Below are 25,977 nucleotides of genomic sequence, written 5' to 3' on the forward strand. Positions count from 1 at the left end.
GCGCCCAGGAGTGAGTGTGCTGTCGAGAGTGAGTCGGTCGTAGCGCGTGTGCGAGGGGGCACATGGAAGCGTGAAGCGTGTGGTGAGTGTTACAGAGGATGTAACGAGAGAGTGTACACCTGTGGTGAGTGTTACAGAGGATGTAACGAGAGAGTGTACACCTGTGGTGAGTGTTACAGAGGATGTAACGAGAGAGTGTACACCTGTGGTGAGTGTTACAGAGGGTGTAACGGGAGAGTGTGCGCGAGAAAGGTGTGTAACGGACAGGTGGATGAGGAAAGCGTGCGCTGTCGAGAGTAAGGGTGAGTGCGCTGTCAAGAGTGGTGGTGAAAGTAGTGAGAGTGACACGGAGCGTGAGTTGGTTGTGACAGGTGAGCGAGGATGTACACCTGGAATGGAAGTATGCACACCTGGAATGGTAGAGCGTGTGTGGGAATGCACACTTGAGTTGGTCATGAGGCATGTGGTTGGGTGTGTGAGTGAGAGCACACCTGTGATTGTCACAGAGGAGGTGACAGAGAAGGGGGCGTGAAGAGGTGTGTTGGTGAGGTGTGCGAGCGACGAATGTGTGCCAAGGTGTTCGGTGGTCAGGTGTGTGACCAAGTCTGTGAGCGAAAGAACGAATGCAATGACGAAGTATGCAGGGTGTACGGGTGGCATTGGAACACCGAGCTCGGTGAGGGTGAAAGGGGTAGCGTATGCGTGTAGGCATGCAGGTGAGGCATCGACGGTAACCGGGTTAGCGGTTAGAACGACATTTAGCCGAATCGGGCCCTCGGTGCGTGCCGGGCTTCGCGTGCCGCGAGAACCAGCGGGGATCCGAGCCACGGCGGGTTCGAAAGGACCGCCGTACGCGATCCACGCTGGGCCGCGCTTGGAACGGCCGCGTCCGTGCTCCGCTAGGCGGAACGGGCAGCCCGATAGGATGGGTCGTCATGGCGACCACTTTTTGTTGAGACGTGCCGGCAGGTCGAGATCGGGACATTGGATGGCTCCGTGCCGAGATGGTGCGTGGGATCTCGGCCCGGGTAAACCCCCGTCCCTGCCCCGAATGCGGGACGTATCCAGCCGCTGGCACAAAACAACCCGCATTCATTGCTCGGCTGTACGAAGCCGAGCTTTAGAAGGGAATTGGCGCACCGAGAGGATCTAATAAGTAGACGGGTGATGAGGTTAGTGTTTTGGACCCAAAATTAGAAAAAAGCAAAACTTGATGATTGGTAAAGGATTGGCAGAGTGATGATTGGCAGAAGATTGGCAGAGTGATTGGCAAATTTTTGATTTATTGAATTTGGACGAGCAAAATTTATAGTGAGAGACCCCCGATGTGGTGGGATGGCAAATCCACCATCCCTCACAGAGGGGGGCAAAGGAGCACTAGATTATGGGGTGTATGGCAGTGAAAACTAGCCCGGGTGGGTTAGGATATTGTGTGTTGGGCCCTAGAGATTGACATTAGGTAACGTTAAGGTTAGTTAGTGACAATGACACCTGTAGTGGGGACGCAGGTAGATTAGAGTGGATGATAATGACGTGGTATGTGCTTAGTTTAAAGGGAAGACGGGGAGCACTAAGTTAGCAGGGCAACAGGTAGATGAGATGATGCCGTGTGAGTGTTGGAGGTGTATAGAAGTGTATTGTGAAAAGTGTGTGAGGAACAGGTGTGATTGCACAGGTGTGCAACTGGACAGGTGTGTGGAGCAGTGTATGAGTGAGTGAAGGTGATTGTGTATTGTGCTGACCAAATGGTCCAGGAAGAGGAGGAGGGTGCAGGTGGCACCAGGTGTGATTGCACAGGTGTGCAACAACAGGTGTATGGAAAATGGTTGTGTGGAAGACATGGAGTGTGGAATAAATGGAGTATTGGAATGGATGGTCGTGGAGTGAGTATGATGGAAACAATGGAGTGGAGTGGATGGTGCGAAGGTGTGAATGGGGGAAGAGTGGACCCCTATCACGAATACCCGGGGCGGGTAGTGTAAGTGTTAGGTAGAGGGTACAGGTAAATTGTGGTTGGATATTGGCATCTGTGGTGCGGGTGAGAGAATGGTATTTGGATGGGTGCATTAGTGTTGTGGAAATGGCTGGGCGTGTAGCCTGTTAGTGTGTGTAGTTGGTTTGGGCACTCCACCACTGTGAGGATGTCGGCCAGGTGAGGCCGCAGGTGGGCTCTGGGAGCCGGTAGTTGTGGATGGGGCCCGAGGATCTGGAGGACGGACCCGGGTAGCCCAGTGCCAGAGGGCACCAAGGGGTGACAGCCAGGAGGGGCCTTCCCCAGTTAGATAGGTTAGGGTGAGGAGCTAGGTAAGCTCGGGTGGCAACTACAGTGGTGGAGGTGTGCAGGTGGGTAGACCTGCTGGGAGAGCTACACGTCACAGCCCAGAAATTGTGCAAGGGCACCGGGAGATGAATCGGGGGAGTGAGACCCCAAATTGAGCAGCACCACAGTTTGGTCAATGGGAATTGGTTATTAGAACCCATAGTGTAAGTGGCCAATGGATTGGCAGGGAAAGACCCCGGGTAGTGTAAAGTGTGTTAATGTCATTTAGAGGATAGTTAGGATTGGAGTCTCCTCGCACCATCTGCATCCACTCACCTGAGGTGACAGGTACTCCACACCATGCCATGTTTAATTATTTTTGATGCAAATGTTTTGGATTGTGAGACGCATCATGACGTGGGTGTGACATTGTGCTTTGTGTTCCATCTCTTCCTCCTTATGAGGATTGATGATGAATTGGGTGATGGCAAATTTTGGTTAGAGGGATTGTGGAGACGAATTTGGTATAAGGGAAATAAGGGGAAGACGTGACGGTAGCGACGGATTGGTAATGTGTAGATTTTGTACATATGGGGTAAGGGCAAGGGTAGTGTAGGCGACAGGGGGGTGACGTACGGTAGGGACGAGCTTTCTCACTTCGCCCTCCGTACGCATTTTGCCTTGCATTGCCTTATTGATGTGTACCCTTGTGACCTTACCCCTCGCTCATTTGTCTCTTTTGTCTCCCACATGACCTGTGCGCCATTGGGCGCCGAGGGGAGCATGCGTGAGTCCTCCATTGTGCGCGGGGAATTCCCAGAACCAGCTGTCTGCATCGATGCACCACATTATGGACCACATGCCTGTGGCCGAGCACCACTGATGGACCCCATGGGTTGGGGCATGGCCCCTCTGCTGGAACCGGCCATGAGGGCCCGAAATCTTGCTGGCGGACCTTGGCCACAGGGCACCGATGCCCCACAGGTGAACCACACGTAGTCGGCCCTGTGGGCCATAAATAAAATAAATAAAAAGGACACATTGGGTGCATTTTTCAGTCACATAGGCCGCCAGTAAGAAAATGAAAGAAAGACAACATCTGGAAGAACAAATAATAATGGCCAGCAGAGGGAGCCGAAGAGCAAGAGACCACCTGCAGGGTTAGGGGTTGTTGATTTGTTTTTATTATTGAACATGCATTGAACACTGATGAACTGTGGTGACTGCACCGATTGGTGCTTGAGGGTGTGTTGGTGCGTTTTTGGGTGCTTTCATGGTGCGTCGATGCAGAGCAGACTGTCTCCCCCCCAGAAAGAACAATTACAGGTCCTGGGTTAGTTTTGTAAATAAAAGCAGAGTCATTGTAAATAATGCTCCCCACCGTCAGTGTGTAGTTTGAAGACCATTCCGCAATTCGGTTAACTGTGGGCGTAAGTCTGTTAGGCAGGGTGCAATGGAGCAGCGGGACACATTTATTTATGTTTTAAAACTGTCGCACTCAGGGTCAGGTTAAAAGTAGAGGGAACTACACCTACGTGTCACACTAAATAAAAGTTGTAGGCCCGGGACGTGCCTAAGAGGAGGAGGGTGCAGTGTTGCGGATATGAGGACTGTATTTTTTTGATTGTGTTGTATTGTGGTAAATTGGTGATGAATATTGCTCGAGTCTGCGCCTCCTGCCTCCGGAGCTGTGTAAAGGTCAAAGGGCGTCCCATAATTAGTCCATAAAGCATCCACACCACAGCTAATCATAGAATACCCCTGTGCGATAGCTTATATCTTATTATGTGTTTTAGGGTAAGGCTGTGTCTCCCATTAATTGAAATACTCCATTGCACCAGTGAAAGAGATAGATTCCCTTCATTCCCACTCCCAAAACTTCATTCCCACTCCCAAAACTTCCATTCCCACTCCCAAAACTTCCATTCCCCCTTTTCGTCAATTGCCATTGCCAAGAACCTCCCCTCCAATTGCCGCCATTGACCACGAGGCAGGGTCGGAGTATAAAGGCGTGTCTCCACCTCGTCATAGAGGGGAGGAGTGAGTCAGCCCCACTCAACCAACCACGACCAAGGGGTTGGACTTGGAGAGGGTGTGGAGAGAAACATTGAGGAGGTTCGCGAAGGTTGAGGGGCGGGGCCTATATAACCCGCAGGCAGGGCGTTCCCAAGGCAGACAAGGGAGATGAGCTTTGACGACAGAGAGACGAGAAGAAGTCCAGGGTTGAACTGCAGCTCGAGCCACCGAAACTGCACTCACTGCAGCTCGAGCCACCGAAACTGCACTCACTGCAGCTCGAGCCACCGAAACTGCACTTGCTGCAGCTCGAGCCACTGAAACTGCATTTGCTGCAGCTGGAGCCACCGAAACTGCAGCCACAGCAGCGTGAGGCCTGAACGGCAGTTTGGAGCAGGGCCGCGAAGGAGCGGCGGCTGCCCACGAGTCGATCAGCTGCAGAACTAGTTGGACCTCCCTATCCCGCCAGCCATCCACCAGCCACCCACCTGCCATCCCTATCATCATTCCCCGTGTAAGTGTGCTCGTAGTCTGTCTTTTGTCTTGTCCCTGGGTAGTAACAATAAGTCTGTATAAGCTAGTATTTTCACTGTGTCACCTGCGTCTCATGTGCTTGTAAATAAACGTGACTGCTGTCTTTTTGCTTATGTGTGTGAATAGTAAATAAATTTAGTAGTATTTCCAAACCTTTCTTTGCCTTCGTTTTCCTCTTTGCATTCGGTCGCTTTAGAGTTTTCCCGATTGAATAGCAGTGGCGCGATCCGGCCAAAGTTTGGGGCAAATCGGGTATTAGTCGGGGAATAACTGTTCGGTCGCGGTAATACCAACCGCTCGGTAAATAACATCTTTAACCGCGTCCGTAACAATATATATATATATATATATATATATATATATATATATATATATATATATATATATATATATATATATATATATATATATATATATATATATATATATATATATATATATATATATTGTTGGGGTTTTGAGAACTCTGCACTTTGTAAATTGTTGTAAATATACCCTTTGTACATAATTCACTGTAAATACCTCCACCTCCACGGTCTTCAAGCAGCCATCAATCATCTGGACTGGTCTCCCATCTCTACCGCCTCTGACATCAACTCATCCTGGGAATTCTTTCAAAGTAAATTGCTCTCTCTCATGCACAGATTTATACCATCTCGTCTTCAGTTGTCATACCCTTCCTCCCGTCCATGGTACACGGATTCTTGTGGTGAGGCTGTTGCCCTGAAACAACTTGCTTTCGTCTCCTGGAAAGCAAATCCAACGGAAGGAAATCTCATTTCCTTTCACAAAGCCCGAAACAAGTGTGTGTCCACCCTCAGGAGAGCCAGAAAACAATATCTCACCATTCTCAAGACCGAACTCCCCCTCTCTTATCTGTCTCCCTCTTCCAAATCCTGGTGGTGTCTGGTCAAATCTGTTTCTGGTGTTTGTTCCCCCTCCATCCCCTCCCTCACCTCAAACGGCTTAACGGCTGACTCCGCACGTGAAAAAGCTGAATGCCTCAACTCTGTGTTTGCCTCTAAATCTTGTGTCCCAAACCCATCCCTCTCTGTACCCACTGTACCCAGTCGTACCCAGCTGCTACTGGACTCTGTGTCCTTTCCTCCTGACAAGGTGGAAAAGTTTCTGTCAACCCTCGACTCTGATTCTGCAACTGGTCCTGACGGCATCAGCCCACGGGTCCTAAAATCATGTTCTTCTGCTCTTTCACTCCCTCTTTCTGTTCTCTTCACCCTCTCTTTTGCTCAAGGTCATCTGCCATCTGCTTGGAAATCAGCCAACATCACCGGTTTGCACAAAAAGGTGCAAAAACAGATCCCAGCAACTACAGACCAATCAGCCTTCTCCCAATTATCAGCAAAGTCATGGAATCCATCATTGCTTCAGATATTAAATCTTTCCTCTTCTCCAATGGCTTGATCTCTGATCATCAATTTGGTTTCAGACCTGGTCACTCTACTCTGGACATGCTGCTTCTGCTTTCTCAACAATGGATGGAGGTCCTCAACGCCAAACAGGAAATTAGAGCTGTCTCCCTTGACATTTCACGTGCCTTCGATACGGTCTGGCACCCTGCTCTGCTCACCAAACTCTCCTCCTTTGGTATCCATGGAAATCTCCACGCATGGCTGGCGGACTTCCTCTCTGGTCGTAGTCAACGTGTGGCCCTGAATGGGTTTCTCTCATCTCCTCTTCCTGTTCAGGCTGGAGTTCCCCCAAGGTAGTGTTCTGGACCCTGTGCTTTTTCTGGTCTTCATCAATGATCTCTCTGACTCTCTTGAAAATCCTCTCTATCTCTTTGCTGACGACTCTACTCTCTGTCGCTCCATTCCTCATCCCTCAGATCGGCAGTCTGCAGCCTCCTCACTCTCTGCAGACCTGGACAAAATCACAGACTGGTCAAACAAGTGGAACATGTCTTTCAATCCTGACAAATCTCACACTCTTACAATGTCTCTCCGAAAGGACTGACTGGACAACCCTCCCATCTACTTTCTCAACAATCCTCTCCAAGAAGTTCTGTCGCTCAAGCTTTTGGGTCTCACTATCTGCCATGATCTTTCTTGGGAAAACCACATTTCCAAGCTGGCCTCCAAAGCCAGTCGCCGACTGGGCATCCTCCGTCGTGCGAAGTCCTTCCTAGGCACACCTGAGCTCCTCACCACATACAAGGCTTTCATCCGCAGCTCAATGGAATACTGTTCTCCCCTCTGGGCTGGTGCTCCTGCCTCACACCTTGCTCGGCTTCATGCTGTTGAGGCCAAAGCTTTCAGAATCATTGGAATCTCCTGCGATGTAGTCAACACCGAGGGCCTTTCACTCACTCACCGCAGGCAGGTTGGTGGTCTTTCTGTCTTCTACCGACTCCTCTCCGGCCTTGCTCCCCCAGCTCTCTCTGTGCTCTGTCCCCCCAATATTCCTTCAGGTCGCACAAGATCTGCCTGCAACCCTCTTATGGTTAAACTGCCAAAGTCTAGGCTCTCTGCTCACCTTCACTCTTTCATTCCCCTTTTCTCCCGCCTCTGGAACAAACTCCCCCACTCCCTTCAATCCCACTCCTCCCTCCAGGTCTTTAAAACAGCTGTTCACCACCATCTCTTATCTTCCCCCATCGAAAACCTTGATCTTTTCTACCCCCGGTAATTCACCCCAGAGTCCTTGCAGTGTTCATATGTTTTATTCCTCTCTCACCTCCCCCCAAGTCCTCCCGATGTCCCTGCTCTCAAATGTTGTGTTTGTGTCCTTCCCCCTCTTCCCCCTCTCTTTTGTGTCCTTCCCCCTCTCTCCCCATCTTTCTGCCGCTCCCCTTGTTTTTTGTGTTTTGTGTGTCGGTTTGTCTTTTTGTGTGATTAATGTTAGCTCTTTCACGAGCCTCGATCTTGTATACAAAAAAAAAAAAAAAAAAAATTATTTCATTGTTAAGGTCAAAGGTCGTCCCCTAGTTAGTCCATGAACAAAACGTAACGAACCATAGGCCCTCTTCGTAGTTATTTCATTATTATGTGTTTCAGGTAAGGCTGTGTTTCCAATAGTTGAATCTGCGTTGCATTAATCAAGTAAGATAGGTCCCTTTCGTTCCCTACAACACCAGTGCGAATGGTTTTCTACAACACCAGTGCGAATGGTTTTCTATCCTCGATGGCAGTAAGGGTTCTTTTACCAGCAAGCCAGGACTCCATTACGCACGAGGCCAAGGACAGGAAAAAGGGGGCGGAACGCCGAGGAAGAGGCGTGGCCCTGTCATCAACCCGCCAGGGGCGTGGTCGATAAGCCCTAACCAGCCAACCAGCACCGCGGAGAGCCAACCGGTCGGTGTGTTCTCAGAGCTGGCGGCTTGATACGGCCACGAGTAATAAAAGAAACTGCAAGGGACTGCTTCAGAGAGTCGGTGAGAAGGGCTAGACGCGTGAGGAGGTTCATGAGAGAGGAGGGAGAGAGAGGAGGGAGAGAGAGGAGCACCGAGCAGCTTTTTGGAGCACGAGCATCGTTGGGGTGCAAGAGTCGGTGCGCTCGGGTCGCCAAGCTAGCGGCAACATAAACCGCGCTGCCTGCCGGGTTTTCGCCGCTAACACCATATACATGGGGCCGCCGCCGGCTGCTCGTTTTTCCAGCCCAGAGCGTGGATTCGAAGCGGACCTCCCCGCTGTGTCTTTCCTACGAACCTTCCTCCAGCCATTCCTGCCTGCAATCCCTTTGTCGTGTAAGTCCGTTGTCTGTCCTTCTTGTTGTCTGGGGTTCCATAATTAAGACTGTTTAAGGCTGCCCTGTGTATCTTCTTCTTCTTCTCCTTGTAAATGCCCTTCTTTCGTTCCTCTTCCTTTGGTTTGTTGTACATAATTAATAAATACATGTTATTTCTTACCCCTTTTGGTTTCATTCTTCCCCGATCGCTTTAGTCTTTTCCTGATTGAATACCTGTGGCACGATTTGACCAACTGCTTTATAATCGGGTTTAGTCTCTTGGTAACGGCCCGAGTCGCAGCTTGCTTCGCTTGGCGCAATCCAATCATGCTGCGGCCCGGGTGGGAGTATTTCCTCGCTTACGGCCGGTGGTAGTACTTAGTTATTAAGACAAATTGGGCTTACAACCCTACTTACCATCGACCGGGAGTGACGTCATACCCCCAGGACCGGTCGGACGGCCAGCTTAACAGGACAAGGGGATTAACCCCCCCTTGCTAATGGGAGTGCCGTCCCCCGGATCCGTAACAATTGGTGTCGAGGAGTGGGATTGGACCCGAACCAAATTTTTAAATCCACCTTGAAAAATTTGGTCAAAATTACAAGCGGCCAAAATTTTGTTTAACATCCAAATTGAGTCGTGCCATGGATAGTCAAGGCGATCGGATGCCGGTAGGGGAGTTAGAAGAGGGGTTAGAGGCAACCCAGGACCCCAGGGAGGAATTGAGAGAGAGGGAGGAGGAGAGCAATGAGAATGCGGTAGAGGGGGTTGCAGGCGCACAATATGGCGGCGCCTCGCACGAGGTTGCAGCAGCACAAAATGGCGGCGCCTCGCACGTGGCGGCGAGAGCCGAGCCTGCGGGACCAGCAGGTTGGGACCTGTATTTGCTCGTACAGCAACTACGAGCGTCTATAGAAATGCAGAGGGACGAAGCTAGGCGTGATGGGGACAAATCCAGCAGGGAAATGAATAAATTGGGAAGCCAAATTAATGGATTAAAAAATGAGATGGGAAGCCAAATCGGGGAATTGAGAAATGACATGGGAAGCCAGATAGGGGGGCTCGAAGGCAAATTGGGGGGCCAATTGGAGGATGTGGGTAACCAAATCAGGGAAGTAAATGAGGGGTTAGCGAGGGTCAAGGCCACATATGAGGTAAGGGAAGTTGAGAGGGAGGTTAACCGCAGGTTGAGCGAAGAGGTTGCGGGGGTACGCGATGAGGTAACACGGTTTGAGAAGCGGAGGTTGAGCGAGGCGGAGCAGAGCACGGTTAAAATGACGGGTATAGAGATCGCGACCCGGGGTATGGGAAAGCCGGCGACCGCCGAGGTAGAAAAGGAAATTTTATTCAGACCAGCGGTCGTCGAGGGAAAGAAAAAAGAAATTAAGTCCGAATCAATCGAAGCAGTAGTGGAAATTGGAATTGGAGAGACCGCAGAGTTAGAAAAGCACCAGCAGAAGGGAGAAATGGAGACTGTACAAAGTCCATGTTCATATCATGATGCCGTGCTTAATCCTTATAAAGATTTGCAGGTGTTGGAGCGAGGAGGAAGAAGAACCCCGAAGGTGAGATGGGCTGTGTATGGTGCTAAGAGGTTTTGCTGGAAGGCGTTTAGCGCAAAAAGAATTTTCGCGTGCTTGGGATCGAGAAAGCACACGGGCGTTGGTGGAGGGTCCCTTGTGAGTGGAAATGGCGCGCTTGTGAGGAAAAAGTGTGCGTCGAAGAGTGAGTGTGTTATAAAGTGTGGGAGTAAAACCGAGTGCGAGCGAGAATGCATGTCGGAGTGTATGTGTGATGACAGTGATACGGAGAGTGAGATGGATGAGGTGCGGGTGCGAGAATGCACACTTGGAATGGTTGAGCGTGTGCGAGGAGGTACACCTGAGTTGGTGGTGAAGCGCGTTATTGGGTGTGCAAAAGAGTGCACACCCATGGTTGTCACAGAGGATGTGACCGAGGAGTAGGCGCGAGGAGGTGTGTTAAGGAAGTGTGCGAACGATGAGTGTGCGCAATAAGGGGCACGAGAGGTGTGGTGTGTAACAGGGAGTGCGGTGGTGGAATGGACGGAGTGTGTGGAATGCATGAGAGGCGCTGAGCCGCCGGGGTTGGTGAATGTAAAAAGGAACGCGTGGTGTGAGCATGTCCGGGGAGCATCGACGTTAAACGGGATAGCGGTTAGACCGACGTTTAGCCGACGCGAGCCCTCGGTCCGTGCCGGGCTTTGTGTACTGCGGGAACCGGCGGGGATCGGTGTCGCGTCGCTCCTGTTAGGAGTGTCGTGCACGATTCGCCCTGGGCCCCGCCCCACACGGTCGAATCCGCGCTTTGCCGGGCAAGGCGACCGACCGGCCCGGTTCGAGGTGGAGGTCGGAGGGGTCGGAACGGCGCCCCCTTGTGGTGGCGGCGTTCCAACCGGGCAAGGCAAGGCCACCGCGCATGGGAGCGAAAGGCCCTGTGTAGGGATGGTGCTTTAAACCTTGGCCCAACCAAACCTCCTCCCCTGAACCGAATGCCGGACGGACCCAACATGCAGGCGACCAAACCACCCGTATGCATTGCGCGGCTTTGGGAAGCCGAGCTTTGATAATGCATGGACGTACCGAGAGGCTCAAGTTTAATGGACGGTGATGATGATAGTGTTTTGATTCGAAATTGGGAATAGTGAATAGGATTGGCAGTAATGATTGGCAAATTTGATGGGTAAAAATGATTGGCAGTAATGATTGGCAAATTTGATTGGCAGAAAATTGGATGGGCAAAAATGGATAAGGAGAGATGCCTGATGGAGAGGGATGGCAAATCCACCATCCCTCCCATCCACCCGGGCACATGAGCTATAGATTATGGGGTTTGGCAGTGTAAGCTCGCCGAGGGCGGGTTAGGATAAAATGATAGGGATTTAGAAATGACTTTAGGTAACGGTAGATTTAAGTAGTGACTTTCATACAGGTAAAGAGGGGACGTAGAGAGGTTAGATGGTTGTTAATGACGTGGTATGTGCAATAGTATAAGGGATGACTGGGGATGCACTAAGTTAGAAGGGCACCAGGTAGTTTAGATGATGCAGTTGTGTTTGTGGTGAGAGTGATGAAATGAGGAATTGGTATGAAAGTGCACGGTTGTGCTGGTTATGAAATGAGGAATTGCTCGTGAGAGATGTGTGTGTGTGTGTGTGTGTGTGTGTGTGTGTGTGTGTGTGTGTGTGTGTGTGTGTGTGTGTGTGTGTGTGTGTGTGTGTGTGTGTGTGTGTGTGTGTGTGTGTGTGTAGAGAGCGTATTGAGCAGAGTATTGTGAAAGGGGTGTGATTGTGCATTGTATGGAGTGAATGGTCCCGGTGGAAGGAGGGTGCAGGGAGCACCAGGTGTGATGGAACAGGTGTGCAAGTGAACAGGTGTATGGAGAATGGTTGAATGAAATAACTGGTCTGGAGTAAATCGAGTATGGAATTGTAGTAGGGTCAATATATGAAAAAAACTCACCTAACTACAAAAAATTGATACAAAAGGTTTTTCAATGGATTCTGGTACCATTTGGCAGCTAAATAACATACTAAAAATCTAGTAACATCTGACTTCCGGAAAGGGGTCATTTTCAAGATGGCGTCCAAGATGGCCGTCGGGAGCTTAAAATGGCCATATCTCAATTATTATTCAACCTAGAAAGGTGGTTTTGGTGTCTAACCCTAGATTTTAGGGCCCAAGGAATCCAATTGAATCAATAAAATTACCATCAGTTAATTATTTATTGACAAGTCCAAGATGGCATCCCAAGGTGACATCCTGATCCACTAAAATGGCTCTGTCGAATAGTAGTCAACCTAGAGAGATATTTTCAGTGCGTATACCTAGGTTTAAGGCACCCAGGAAATCATCAAAATTACTTAAATAAGCACAAAGTAATCAGGTAATCCAGTAAGCCAGGTTTACCAGCCCATTAGGCATTTGTTGTCTTATACAGTTAGTCGCTATTCATCGTCATCCTCCGACTCCTCTGGAAGAAACTTGTTATGTGGATTGTCACATTCTTCAAGTTGGCACGGTCCACAGGCAGTAGTACATGGTAGTCCATATCGTCTACAAGAGCAGCGGAGTGTCTTGCAGGCAGTGGAGCAGTTACAATGAATGACCTTCAAGAGACTGTCTGGAGCAGCGTTCATTCTTGACATAAGTGGGACAAACTGATTATCCTGCAGGCTCCACCCCCATTTCATGGCATCCATACCCTCTTCTTTTCCCATCCACACCATGATCTGGTAGTACGCTCTACGACAGTGAAGTTTGGTAGCAGATTCAGTTGGGGGCAGACGTTCGGGTGTTACAAAAGACGAAGCAGAGACAACCTTCTTGCTGAAGGTGTTATATCGCATTGTTGCAAGGGAATCTTTGCACGTGCCACCAAAGAGGATAGCCATTACTCGGCATCCAAGGTCATCGATCACCTCTGTGGTCTGGTTTGGGATGGTGAATGTGTTGGCACAAGACCGAAGGACAGGGTCTCCTTTTACAAGCTTCTGGAAAGCAGTCTTTTTGCCAACACCAAAAATCCGAGAAGTCGTGTCACAACCAGTCATGGCATGGATGAATATCAACTGAGAACACATGTCATGTCCGAGGATTTCTTTTAGACGGTTGATGTCATACACTTTAAAACTGCCATCAGCTTTGGACTTGTCTGATCTGAAATAAAGGCTCATACTGTCTCCCTGCGCATAGTAAAGGAGTAAGACAAGGAGATCAGTATCTTCTCCAATCAGTGTAGTGGTGTGTAGAAGAGATGCCTCCACTGCAGCCTTTACTATATCTACGTCAGCATCTCCAGGTGCATTGACCACAGTGCAATACCTTTCTCTCAGTTCATCGCTTATCATCCCGATCAGTCTCTGTTTATTGATATCTCTTGACAGGACCTCCTCCTTCTTGCCTGAGAACTTTGTCTCAGCAGTGAAGCTGACAATGGGATGAATATTGTGTCCCCTTCTCTGATGCGTGTTGTTTTTAATGGACGGCCCTTCCTCATAGCCATCAAAGACAATGGTCGTAGCTGAACCATAATGCTAGATGGTGAAGTCAGCATACGACTGCGCTATTTCACCATAGCTTTCTCCACTCTTCCATGGTATTCTGTGAAGGAGTGAACCTCCATCAAGGACGTGGATCTCCGTTTCTGGTACAGAATCTAGGATGGCATCACTTGCATGATCACAGATCGCGTGAGCTCGTTGTGGCTTATCAGCCTTTCAGAAGACGTTTTCGGAAATATCTCTCTAGGTTGACTACTATTCGACAGAGCCATTTTAGTGGATCAGGATGTCACCTTGGGATGCCATCTTGGACTTGTCAATAAATAATTAACTGATGGTAATTTTATTGATTCAATTGGATTCCTTGGGCCCTAAAACCTAGGGTTAGACACCAAAACCACCTTTCTAGGTTGAATAATAATTGAGATATGGCCATTTTAAGCTCCTGGTGGCCATCTTGGACGCCATCTTGAAAATGACCCCTTTCCGGAAGTCAGATGTTGCTAGGTTTTTAGTATGTTATTCAACATGCCCAATGGTATCAGAATCCATTGAAAAACCTTTTGTATCAATTTTTTTGGGGTTCAACCATATATTGACCCCTCTATGGATGGTGTGGAGTGAGTATGGTGGAAAATGTGGAGTGGAGGTGCATGGTTCGAAGGTGTGAATGGGGGAAAGGTGGACCCCCTTCACGAATACCCGGGGAGGGTAGTTTAAGAATTAGATAGTGGGTGTAGGTAAATTGTGGTGGATATTGGCATCTGTGGTGCGTGCGGCAGAATGAAGTGTTGAATGGGTGCATTAGTGAAGTGGAAATGGCTGGGCGGGTGGCCTGTTAGTAAGTGTAATTGAATGGTCACACCGCCACTGTGAGGATGTCGGCCAGGTGAGGCCGAAGGTGAGCTCTGGGAGCCGGTAGAGTTGTTCAGTGGGGCCCGAGGATCCGGAGGACGGACCCGGGTAGCCCAGTGCCAGAGAGGGCACCGAGTGGGGAGAGCGCCAGAGGGCCTTCCCCAGGTAGATAGGTTAGGGTAAGGAGCAGGTAAGCTCGGAGGCAACTGCAGTGGCGGAGGTGTGCAGGTGAGCGGACCTGCTGGGAGCGCCACACGACCCAGTCCTGAAATTGTGCAAAGGCACAGGGAGTTGAATCGGGGGAGTAAGACCCCAAATTGATGAGCACCACAGTTTGGTCAATGGGAGTTTGGTTTTTAGAACCGCATAGAGTAAAGTGGCCAATGGTTTGGCAGGGAAAGACCCCGGGTAGTGTAAAAGTGTGGTAATGTCATTTAGAAGGTAGATAGAATTGAAATCTCCTCGCACCATCTACATCCACTCACCTGAGGTGATGACAGTGCTCCACACCATGCCATGGTTCTTTTTGTGCAAATGCTTTGGAGTGTAAGACGCATCATGACGTGGGGGTGACATTGTATTGTTGTTACATCTCTTCCTCCTTAGGAGGGATTGATGATGAATTGGTTGGTGGCAAATTTGGTTAAGAGGGATTGTGGACGAATTTGGTATAAGGAGATATGGGGAGGACAGGACGTCGAGACGGATTTGTAAATTTTGTAAATACGGGGTAATGGGCAAGGGTAGAGTAGGTGACAGGGAGGGTGACGTACGATAGGGACGGGCTTTCTCCGCTCGCTCCCCATGCGCACCTCACTCTGCATTGCCTTGTTTTAATGTGTACTCTTGCGCCCTTACCCATCGCTAGCTCTGCTTTGTCTTCCTCCCCACCCATGGACCGTGGTCTTGGGCACTGAGAGAAAAGTGTGCAGGCGTCGCAGTTGTGTGTCCGCATTCCCGCTGCCAGCTGCCTGGACCGATGCACCACTTTATGGACCGCACGACTTGCGGCCTAAGCACAACTTTATGGACCGCACATTTCTGCGGCCAAGCACCACACATATTGACCACACGTTTGTGGCATGACCCCTCTGCTGGGACCGGCCATTGTGGCCAGAGGTCTTCGCTTGCGGACCTCGGTGAGTTGGCACTAAGCCATGCAGGTGGACCACCATAGTTGGCCCCTGCTGGCCATAATTAAAAACAAAACGGACATGTTTTGTGCTTTTTGTTTTATTATCCATCAAATAGGCCGCAAGAAAGAACAGCAAGAAAGAACAACATCAAGACCATCGGCCCAGCAGAGTGGAGAAGATGTCGGACACCATTTTATTGACATTTGAATGTATGACTGTGCACTGGATGGTGCTTTGGTGCTTTTTGGTGTTTTTGGTGCTTGCATGCTCGGGGATGCATTGCAATATCAATTCTGCATCCCCGGGCATGTGAGGGTGGTGTATCGGTGCAGTGCAGTGCATGCTTTTCCTCCCTCCCGCAGGATTATTTTTGTCTCCCAAAATGACAGGTCCTGGGTTTGCCATGTAAATACAAATAGTGTCTTGTAAATAATGCTCCCCACCGGCTTAATGTCTAGCTTGAAAATAATTCCGCAATTTGGTTATCCTGTGGGTGTGAATCTGTTATGTAGGATGCAACGTAGCAGGGGACATACTTAATTGTGTTTAAAACTGTCGCACTCAGGGTAAGGTTAATCGTAGAGGGTAACTACATCTGAGTGTCACATTAAGTTAAAGTTTTGTCGGCCCGGGACGTGCCTGGAGGAATGAGGGTGCTGTGTTGGGGTTTTGAGAACCCTGCACTCAGTAAATTGTTGTAAATATACCCTTTTTGGTGTAAATAATTTGTAAAAAAATCTCTGTAAACACCTCCATTTCATTGTTAAGGTCAAAGGTCGTCCCCTAGTTATTCCATGAACAACACGTAGCGAACCATAGGCCCTCTTCGTAGTTATTTCATTATTATGTGTTTCAGGTAAGGCTGTGTTTCCAATAGTTGAATCTGCGTTGCATTAATCAAATAAGATAGGTCACTTTCGTTCCCTACAACACCAGTGCGAATGGTTTTCTACAACACCAGTGCGAATGGTTTTCTATCCTCGATGGCAGTAAGGGTTCTTTTACCAGCAAGCCAGAACTCCATTACGCACGAGGCCAAGGACAGGAAAAAGGGGGCGGAACGCCGAGGAAGAGGCGTGGCCCTGTCATCAACCCGCCAGGGGCGTGGTCGGTAAGCCCTAACCAGCCAACCAGCACCGAGGTGAGCCAAACGGTAGGCGTGTTCTCAGAGCTGGCGGCTTGATACGGCCACGAGTAATAAAAGAAACTGTAAGGGACTGCTTCAGAGAGTCGGTGAGAAGGGCGAGACGCGTGAGGAGGTTCATGAGAGAGGAGGGAGAGAGAGGAGCACCGAGCAGATTTTTGGAGCACGAGCAACGTTGGGGTCAAGTATATAAGATATAGTATATATATATATATATATATATATATATATATATATATATATATATATATATATATATATATATATATATATATATATATATATATATATATATATATATATATATACATATATATACATACATATATATATATATATATATATATATATATAAATAAAAGAAAGTATTTGTTTGTTTGTCTGCGCAAGCTAATCTCCTGAACGGTGAAAGATGGGAGAAAACCTCTAATACAAAAAATGTCGGGACGGGCAAGGTGACGAGGAAGGTTTTAGGCTAGGTGGCGAGACCGGTCGAGGCCCACCTCGGCCGGGCCTGGCTCATTTCACAATTAAAAGCTGAGGTGAATTATAGTAGTCAATCTTCTACGGCCGTGAGTAAAAGCTGAATTATGGTAGTAAATTCAATCAAAAAGAACCAAAAATGTTAGGACGGGCCCCGGAAAGGTTATAGGCGAGGTGGTGAGGCCGCTTCGGCCGGGCTAGGCCCATTCGCAATTAAAAGCTGAGCTGAATTATAGTTGTCAATCTTCTACGGCCACGAGTAAAAGCTGAATTATAGCAGTAAATTCATTCAAAAAGAACCTGGGCAATGCCGGGTTCGTTCAGCTAGTTTTCTTCTCTATATATAAAAGAAAGTTTTTGTTTGTTTGTTTGCCTGCGCAAGCTAATCTCCTCAACGGTGAAAGATAGGAGGAAACCTCTAATACAAAAAATGTCGGGACGGGCCCCGGGAAGGTTTTAGGCTATGTGGCGAGGCCGGTCGAGGCCCACCTCAGCCGGGCTGAGCCCATTTCACAATTAAAAGCTGAGCTGAATTATAGTAGTCAATCTTCTACGGCCACGAGTAAAAGCTGAATTATAGTAGTAAATTCATTCAAAAAGAACCAAAAATGTCGGGACGGGCCCCGGGAAGGTTATAGGCTCAGTGGCGAGGCCGGTCGAGGGCCCTTTGGCTGGGCTGGGCCCATTTCGCAATTAAAAGCTGAGCTGAATTATAGTAGTCAATTTTCTACGGCCGCGAGTAAAAGCTGAATTATGGCAATAAATTCATTCAAAAAGAACCGGGGCAACGCCGGGTACTTTCGGCTAATATATATATATATATATATATATATATATATATATATATATATATATATATATATATATATATATATATATATATGATATATATATATAATCCGAAAGTATATGTATGTATATATATATATATATATATATATATATATATATATATATATATATATATATATATATATATATATATATATATATATATATATATATATACATATACATATATACATATACATATATATACATATACATGTATATATATATATGTATATATATATATATATATATACTGAAACGCAAAAGAAACTTACCACCTTTGAAACCTTTAAATATCAACAATAACACTGCGTGTAGTAAATGTGTGAACTTATTTGTGGACAATAGTGTCCTCACTGTCAGACAAAACGGTCACGGATGGTCACTTGAACCTTCAATGGTCACTTCATAGCACAGCTGTTGAACAACCGTTTTGACTGTCAGTGATTAGCCAAGGGGTACGGGATGATTTTAATGAGCTGCACGTGATGTCTTGATATTGGCTTTAAAAAGGCCAGTGCAAAATGGGCATTTTGACCAAAAAATTTGACCATTTTGACCAACTTCAAAAAGACCGAAAATGCAAAAGAAACTTATCACTTGTTTGAAATGTAATAAAATTGTAACAGTTCAAAATAAAACAAACCAACAATTGCTAATTGAAACATTGGCATTTTATTGATGACATGTCAAGTTTTTGACCAAGATACACCATCTCATCAGTTTGTTCTACAGTACAGAACAGCACAGGGTGCAATGTCAGTCCCCTTTCAATAGCGTGTGTGGCCACCATTGTTTTGGATACAGGCAGTGCATCGTCGGCGTATACTGCCTACCAGTCTTTGGATGGATTGCTGCTGGATTCTGTCCCACTCAGTCCTCAATGTCTGAAGCAGCTCTGCCCATGTCCTGGCCCTGCCAACTACGTGTCTCCCAAGCTCATCCCACAGGTGCTCTATGGGATTCAGGTCAGGGGAGAACGCAGGCCACTGCATGGTGTTGTTGATGTTCTCGCCTTGGAGAAATGCAGTGGTAAAGCGAGCAGCATGGGGACGAGCATTGTCATGCTGAAAGGTTCTCAGTTCTGGGTGGTCCAGCAGGAATGGCAGCAGAAGAGGTCGCAGGATGTTATCCACATACCGCTGGGTGTTAAGATTCCCATCCACAACCACCAGTGGCGTCCTGTACCGGCCTGATATGGCGGCCCACACCATCACACTTGGGCCACCCCACCTGTTGGCTTGACGCACGCAACAATCGGCATATCGCTCGCCAGTTCTTCTCCAGACACGCTCACGCCCATCAGGACTGTCCACACAGAACCTTGACTCATCGCTGAAAGCGACCTCGTTCCACTGCGCCAATGTCCACCGCTGATGCTGCTGGCACCATCTCTGTCGGTTGCGGCGATGGGCAGCCATCATCACGGGGCCTCTGTATGGTCTTCTGGCAGTCAGACCATAGTCATGCAGTCGTCTTCGTGCAGTATCATTGGAGATCCGTGGTTTGCATGCCCCGGAGTTTCTGCCGCAGTGCGGGATGCTGGACGGAATCGATCCCGCAGGTGACTTCGGACCATCTGCCTGTCCTGCCTTGCAGTGGTGACTCTTGGCCTCCCTGATCGAGGTCTGTCATCTGCAGAGTTGTAGAGGGTGTCTCTGTCCACCAGGGCCGATATCGTCTGGTGTGAACAGCCAAGGCGACGTGCCACCTCACGGTAGCTCAGTCCGCCTTGCAGCATGCCCAGGGCACGCTGCCGTTTATCCCTTGACAATCGTGGCATGTTGATTGAAATGCCCATTTTGCACTGGCCTTTTTAAAGCCAATATCAAGACATCACGTGCAGCTCATTAAAATCATCCCGTACCCCTTGGCTAATCACTGACAGTCAAAACGGCTGTTCAACAGCTGTGCTATGAAGTGACCATTGAAGGTTCAAGTGACCATCCGTGATCGTTTTGTCTGACAGTGAGGACACTATTGTCCACAAATAAGTTCACACATTTACTACACGCAGTGTTATTGTTATTATTTAAAGGTTTCAAAGGTGGTAAGTTTCTTTTGCGTTTTCGGTCTTTTTGAATTTGGTCAAAATGGTCAAATTTTTCGGTCAAAATGCCCATTTTGCACTGGCCTTTTTAAAGCCAATATCAAGACATCACGTGCAGCTCATTAAAATCATCCCGTACCCCTTGGCTAATCACTGACAGTAAAAACAGCTGTTCAACAGCTGTGCTATGAAGTGACCATTGAAGGTTCAAGTGACCATCCGTGACCGTTTTGTCTGACAGTGAGGACACTATTGTCCACAAATAAGTTCACACATTTACTACACGCAGTGTTATTGTTGATATTTAAAGGTTTCAAAGGTGGTAAGTTTCTTTTGCGTTTCAGTATATATATATATATATATATATATATATGTATATATATATATATATATATATATATAAATACAGTATATATATATATATATGTATATATATATATACAGTATATATATATATATATATATATATATATATATATATATATATATATATATATATATATATATATATATATACATATATATAATCCGAAAGTATATATATATATATATATATATATATATATATATATATATATATATATATATATATATATATATATATATATATATATGTATATATATATATATATATATATATATATATATATATATATATATATATATATATATATATATATATATAATGTGATATACTACATATATGGTTTGCTAGAACACTTACATAAGCATCAATAAACTCACTTGTTCATGGGCCGGCGTTTTGTCCTCAAGAGGTCGGGCTTTCTTGGCTGGGTTCAAGTCTTCTCCACTGACTAGCAGAGAGGTTCGTTTTGTGGCAGGGGACCTTCTTGTCTGCTCTTTATCCACTCTTGCTTGGCCTGGAAGCACATAACACAGGTAAACCTTTGAGTATCAGCATTGAGACCTTAAGAATGGCTGATAGCAGTGGTACTATTCTACAGGTCGTTCTCACTGTGGGTGAAATGCATTATGGCAAGGTCCCATGCAGGAACCTGTATATAACATCTGCCAGGGTCTTCTTTTCTTTGTGTGGAGGATTCACTGGAGGAGCCATCATTTGTTTTTCATCACTTGCAGTATTCTTTATAAATATTTTTCTCATCTCACCTCTTGATGTCCGAAATGTTTTATCAAAGTAATGGTTAAAATAGAATATGAATGACAGCAATATTAACGGCTCCTATGTTTATAAAGGCAGGTAAAATATAATTATGATGATAATAATAATAACCATAATAATAACAACAATGACAGAAATAACTAGAATAAAGTCAATGGCCGCCATTGCAAATCCCCACGCTTCCCACCGAAAGCAAAGTTGACAGATTGCAAAAGGTTCCACCAAGAATGACCCAATATCAAATTTTGAGTTCAATTTTTTCTCCGTTTTGACCCCTGTGACTCTAAGTCACCCCCCCCCCTCCCCCTGGGCCATGAACCCGAAGTCAAGTTCAAAAATTCACTGCACATTTCATGCATCTCCCAATGCTGATTGCATATCCAAAGTTTCAATAAAAAAAATTAAAAAGTGCCCGTAATTGCATTTTAGGTATTTGACCTTTTGACCCCATCCCAGGGGACTAGCCAAAAGTGACATTGCCCACCGACCATACCGCCGTAATGACAATGGCACCTTTTTGCCATGTGGTGATCAACACTACAAAGTTTGGTGAATTTGTGCCTTACCGTTTTGGAGGAGATAGCATGACAGACGGACAGACAAAGCTGATTACAACATCTATCCCTCATTTAAAAAAAGCGTGCGGATAACAATAGTAATCATCATTTTTTGTTATAAATGGTAGGAAACCGAGTGACATGATGACAATGCTATTGTGTCCACTAAAAAGGCTCAATTAAAGTTTCAGGCTGCTGTAAATCCTCACAGGAGATGACAACCATATTATGCAGGCCCACGTACGAAACCTTATCATCAGGATACTTGTTGAGGGGAAATAATGGCAGTTGGATGCGACAAAGATTAGGTCTGCAGAAGGTGTACCAAAAAATACATTAATCCCATATACGTACATCCATGGCCTTCAAAATCATGCAGTAGACACTAGAAAGTATACAATCTCCCGCGTTAGCTTACCAAATACCTCTCGCTTGAAATATGCTCTTCGTGAATGGGAAATGCCAGAACACAAAGATGAACCTGGCACAAAATCCAATATCCACTACTATAGGAGCTTTATCGTTATGCATTTATTCAAAGTGAATCTGACAGATTATTTGGACACTGCCTGTAAGAGTTTTGATTAGTTTTCACATCACGAAAGTTTAACCCCTTTCTGCAGTTTCCAGCACATCAAATGGTTGCAAAACTCAATTTATCCAAAAATATTATCTTGTGTCATGCTGACGAGCTTCAAATTCAGCCCCCCCACCCCTGCCTCTTCCAAAAGTTGTTCATAAATGGAAATTATTGCACAGGAAATTGAAGTCTAAACCTGGAGCCGTTTGTTCTGGCACATGTCTGCAAAGGGTTGGTAATTTTATATGGACATCAAGGGCTTGGGTGAAAAAAAACTTCAAGTCTAAAAGGCCGTAACGGCATACACACTTCAACTGTGATTTCAAATGAATCTGTTCAATTCTTAAATTTACACCTAGCTCGATAAACGTAAACACTTTTTGGCTTTTACCTTTTCTCATCAATTCAAAAGAAAAGTCCGATGGTAATTTACTGCGACAGTGCTTTACTCCCATCTAAACTCTCCTAATACAAAAGCAGCATGCTGAATAGAATTAGTGATTCGTTTGTGAAATTAGATTTCGGAGACACAAAAAAAATTAAACAAACATTTCAACACACCAGTTCGACGCCAAATTATCACTGCATCTGGCGCATGGAAAATTCTCGTTGAAAAATTCCTAAGTCGCCCCAGGAATTTTTATTGCCGTTTTTCTTCCGCGCTGTTTATAATTACCACATGGCCAGAAAAACGTGCAAAACATTTGTTCCAAATCTGCATAGCTGTGCTCCCTTCTGAGATTAGAGGAATGCATGAGAGGCGAAGTGTAGATGATGGATTTTGAGGGAAACATGATCAAGAAGTGCAAAAGCTGTTTCCTGCATGAGATCTATGAAGATATGTGGAGGCAATTAAAGCTTGGGTGAATCAAATTGCAAAATAACAATGATTTACAAAGGACACACTGCTGTTTGTATCAGTAAAAAGAAAGGCATAATTAGTGGTAACATTTATTAACTGAATACTGTCTACCTCTAAATTTTCGTCGAAATCAGTTTAGTTGTTATGCATGTCTGTTTTCAACCTTTTATTGATAACTTCTGTTTTGTGTTAGCCATTCAAGTCTTCGACATTGTAAAATGTTCTTCATATATATATATATATATATATATATATATATATACACTACATGACCAAAAGTATGTGGACACCCCTTCTAATCAGTGTATTCGGCTGTTTCAGCCACACACATTGCTGACAGGTATATATAATCAAGCACACTGCCATGCAATCTACATAGACAAACATTGGCAGTAGAATGGGTCATACTGAAGAGCTCAGTGACTTTCATTGTGGCACCGTCATAGGATGCAACCTTTCCAACAGGTCGGTTCGTCAAATTTCTGCCCTGCTAGAGCTGACCTGGTCAACTGTAAGTGTTGCAATTGTGAAGTGGAAATGTCTAGGAGCAACAACAGCTCAGCCGCGAAGTGGTAGGCCACATAAGCTCAAATAATGGGACCGCTAAGTGCTGAAGCGCGTAGCGCGTAAAAATCGTATGTCCTCGGTTGTAACACTCACTACCGAGTTCCAAACTGCCTCTGGAAGCAACGTCAGCACAACAACTGTCAATAGGGAGATTCAAGAAAAGGGTTTCCATGGCCGAAAAGCTGCACAAAAGCCTAAGAACACCATGCGCAATGCCAAGCATCGGCTGGAGTGGTGTAAAGCTTGCCACCATTGGACTCAAGAACAGTGGAAACTCGTTCTCTGGAGTGATGAATCACGCTTCACCATCTGGCAGTCCGACGGACTAATCTGAGTTTGGCGGATGCCAGGAGAACGCTACCTGCCCGAATGCATAGTGCCAACTGTAAAGTTTGGTGGAGGAGGAATAATGGTCAGGGGCTGTTTTTAATGGTTCGGGCTAAGCTCCTTAGTTCCAGTGAAGGGAAATCTTAATGCTACAGCATACAATGACGTTCTAGACGATTGTGGGCTTCCAACTTTGTGGCAACAGTTTGGGGTAGGCCCTTTCCTGTTTCAGCATGACAATGTCCCCGTTCACAAAGCGAGGTCCATACAGAAATGGTTTGTCGAGATCGGTGTGGAAGAACTTGACTGGCCTGCACAGAGCCCTGACCTCAACCCCATCGAACACATTTTTGGGGTGAATTGGAACGCCGACTGTGAGCCAGGCCTAATCGCCCAACATCAGTGCCCGACCTCACGAATGCTATTGTGGCTGAATGGAAGCAAATCCCCACAGCAATGTTCCAACATATAGTGGAATGCCTTCCCAGAAGAGTGGAGTCTGTTATCGCAGGAAATGAGGGAACAACTCCTTATGAATGCCCATGATTTTGAAATGAGATGTTTGATGGTCGGGTGTCCACATACTTTTGGTCATGTAGTGTGTGTGTGTATATATATATTTTATATATATATATACGATTGTGGGAAGCCCCACAATCGGGGGGTGACTGCCCCTCGTATATATATATATACGAGGGGCAGTCATAACCTTAAAATAAGTAAACTTAAAATATTTTTCAAAACTTGTTTATTTCATTTACATGTGTTACAACTGTGTTCTTTTTCAACATAATCTCCATTGCGTTCAATGCATTTTTCCCAGCGCTTTACTAAGGCCTGGATTTCTCTAGGAAAAAATACTTTGGCTGCTTGTGTAGCCATTCGTGCACCGGCTCTTAGACCTCTTCGTCGGATCAGAAGGTGGTTCCACCAAGCGCCTCTTTAAGTGGCCAAAGATGTGGTAATCCGAAGGGGCGAAGTCTGGCGAGTAGGGTGGATGAGGATGACACTCAAAATGCAGGCCCTCGATTGTTGCAGCTGTAGCACGGTCAGTATGGGGCCGAGCATTGTCATGCTGCAGCAAAACACCGAAAGTGAGTAGTCCACGATGTTTTGATCTAATTGCTAGTTTTAGATTATTTTTAAGGAGGTCGCAGTATGATGCACTGGTGACTGTGCTCCCTCTGGGCATGTAATGCTCTACAAGTGGGCCTCGGCTATCGCAGAAGAGCGTCAGCATCACTTTTCCAGCGGATGGCTGTGTGTGGAATTTATTGGGCTTCGGTGAAGTTGAATGGCGCCACTCTTTGCTTGCCCTCTTCGTTTTTGGCTGAAAGTAGTGGACCCAGTTTTCATCCCGTCACTACACACTGTAAGAAAGTGTCACCTTCTGTTTCATGACGTCGCAGAAGTTCTTCACATGCGTCCACTCGTCGTTCTTTCAGTTCGGGTGTGAGTTGTCTCGGCACCCACCTTGCAGACACTTTGCGGAACCCCAGCATGTTGTGAATGATAAGATGTGCTGAACCATGGCTAATGTTCAATTCGGAGACCACTTCATCCAGTGTAATGCGATGGTTTTCCCTTAGCATGCGCTCAACTCCTGCAACCATTTCTGGTGTGTCGGCTGTGTGAGGCCGGGCCGAGCGAGCAACGTCTGCCACACTGGACACCCAATTGTAAACTTCCTGTCCTAGTCATACACTTGCTGCAGCAATAAACATGCGTCACCATATTGCATCTTCATTCTGCAATGGATTTCACTGGGATTCACACCCTCACTTCCCAAGAAACGGATGACAGAACGTTGCTCCTCCCTGGTGCATACTTCTAAGGGAGCCGTCATCTGGGAACTGCTCTACTGACGTCATACGCTCAATATTTCCAGATCTAAAACAGGCAAAACATGACTCTTACCCATAGATA

At 46.5% G+C, this 25,977-nt stretch overlaps 1 protein-coding gene across 2 annotated transcripts in view; it reads right to left on the reverse strand.

The window, feature by feature from the left end:
• LOC137435414 (zinc finger homeobox protein 3-like) overlaps positions 1-25,977 on the reverse strand; it is a 427,890-nt gene that overhangs the window by 34,177 nt on the left and 367,736 nt on the right. For both annotated transcript variants that reach the window (XM_068129189.2, XM_068129190.2), the window contains exon 6: positions 20,759-20,895. In XM_068129189.2, coding sequence (XP_067985290.2) covers positions 20,759-20,895 — 137 coding nt within the window. The remainder of the gene's footprint in view (positions 1-20,758; positions 20,896-25,977) is intronic.

Source organism: Myxine glutinosa, chromosome 9 (genome assembly GCF_964187855.1).
Source record: "Myxine glutinosa chromosome 9, kmMyxGlut1.1, whole genome shotgun sequence".
Classification (NCBI taxonomy): Eukaryota; Metazoa; Chordata; class Myxini; order Myxiniformes; family Myxinidae; genus Myxine; species Myxine glutinosa.